Source organism: Notothenia coriiceps, unplaced genomic scaffold (assembly GCF_000735185.1).
Source record: "Notothenia coriiceps isolate Sejong01 unplaced genomic scaffold, NC01 NC01_scaffold00006368, whole genome shotgun sequence".
Taxonomy (NCBI): Eukaryota; Metazoa; Chordata; class Actinopteri; order Perciformes; family Nototheniidae; genus Notothenia; species Notothenia coriiceps.
Window position 1 is genome coordinate 1 of NW_011339069.1, and position 1,219 is coordinate 1,219.

Here is a 1,219-nt window from a genome sequence, read left to right on the forward strand (position 1 = left end):
CTCACTAGTCCGCCCCTGAAAATGTCTATGCAAACGTTATTATTAATAATAATTTAAAAAAAAAATTATTAAAAAAATTAATCAATTTTTTTTTTAATACATTTTTTTAATTTTTTTAATTTTTTAATCATCTCGCGACCCCCACTTTGGGAACCCCTGATCTAGACTACCTGTTTTTTTCGAGCAGCTAAAAACCCTCAAAAAGAAGTTCCCAGATTCAAAATGCTCTAAAATGAATGCTCAGTCTCATACTGAATATCCTTTCTAATATCTTTCGTCACGTTGTCCTCGTGCAGACGTGGCCATCAGCTCTCCGTTTGGCGGGGAGGACCAGCAGGGTCTCGTCTACATCTTTAACGGTTTCTCCGAGGGTCTGAAGGAGAAACCCTCGCAGGTGATTTCGGGTCAGTGGGCTGCAGGATCGGTTCCTGCCAGCTTCGGGTTCTCCCTCCGAGGAAATAAAGACCTGGACATGAACGGATACCCAGGTGAGGAAGACTTCTCCCATTATGCACCGCCAACATTACATTTGTATTATGTTTCCTAACTCTTTTAATTGACTTCCTCAGATCTCATTGTCGGTGCCTTTGGTGTCAATAAGGCGGTTCTCTACAGGTATGATCGTTTGAAACATATACAGTGTTGTATAAAGATATTCTGGTATTGATAATAATAATAGCTATATTTTTATAGAATCTCTCCACCTTCACCTCCAGGCTTTTCCTTTAAAAAAGTCTAAATCATTTTTGATGATAAGTTCTTTAATCTGCACATAGTTAATGACACATTCGACTGATTATCTTTCAAATCTCGTACAGTTATTACAATAAGATCATGCTTATTCAGGCTGTGATAATAGTGTAACGAAAACCTGATATCATGACGGACATTAAAGGTCCCATGTCATGCTTTTCTGGTTATTACCCGTCCCCTTCTGTGTTCTGCAGAGTCACAAACTCTCAAAGTGCACCCTGTAGCGAGTAAAACTCTAACACAGAAAAGACCTGTCTATGCTGCCCCAGAACGCCTCGTTGGAGATTTCTCTTTTTCTTCCTGGGTACAGTGACGTGTCCATACCCATTGGTCCAAATGGACCAATCCGTGGAACCGGTACGTTATGTCCGCAGAGCCGTTACGTTAAGTCTGTGGTTTGGTCCAAATTGACCAATCCACGGACTTCCTCAAGCACACACTCAATCTTTTCTCAGCTGCAGCTCCG

At 40.9% G+C, this 1,219-nt stretch overlaps 1 protein-coding gene across 1 annotated transcript; it reads left to right on the forward strand.

Annotated features, from left to right (window-relative positions):
* Positions 1-296: 296 nt before the first annotated feature.
* LOC104943623 (integrin alpha-V-like) lies at positions 297-615 on the forward strand (the record flags this gene model as incomplete). The annotated part of the gene is made up of 2 exons (XM_010769077.1): positions 297-488; positions 570-615. Coding segments are annotated over 2 exons (238 nt in total), but the record flags the coding sequence as incomplete, so codon positions are not given.
* Between the last annotated feature and the right edge of the window lie 604 nt (positions 616-1,219).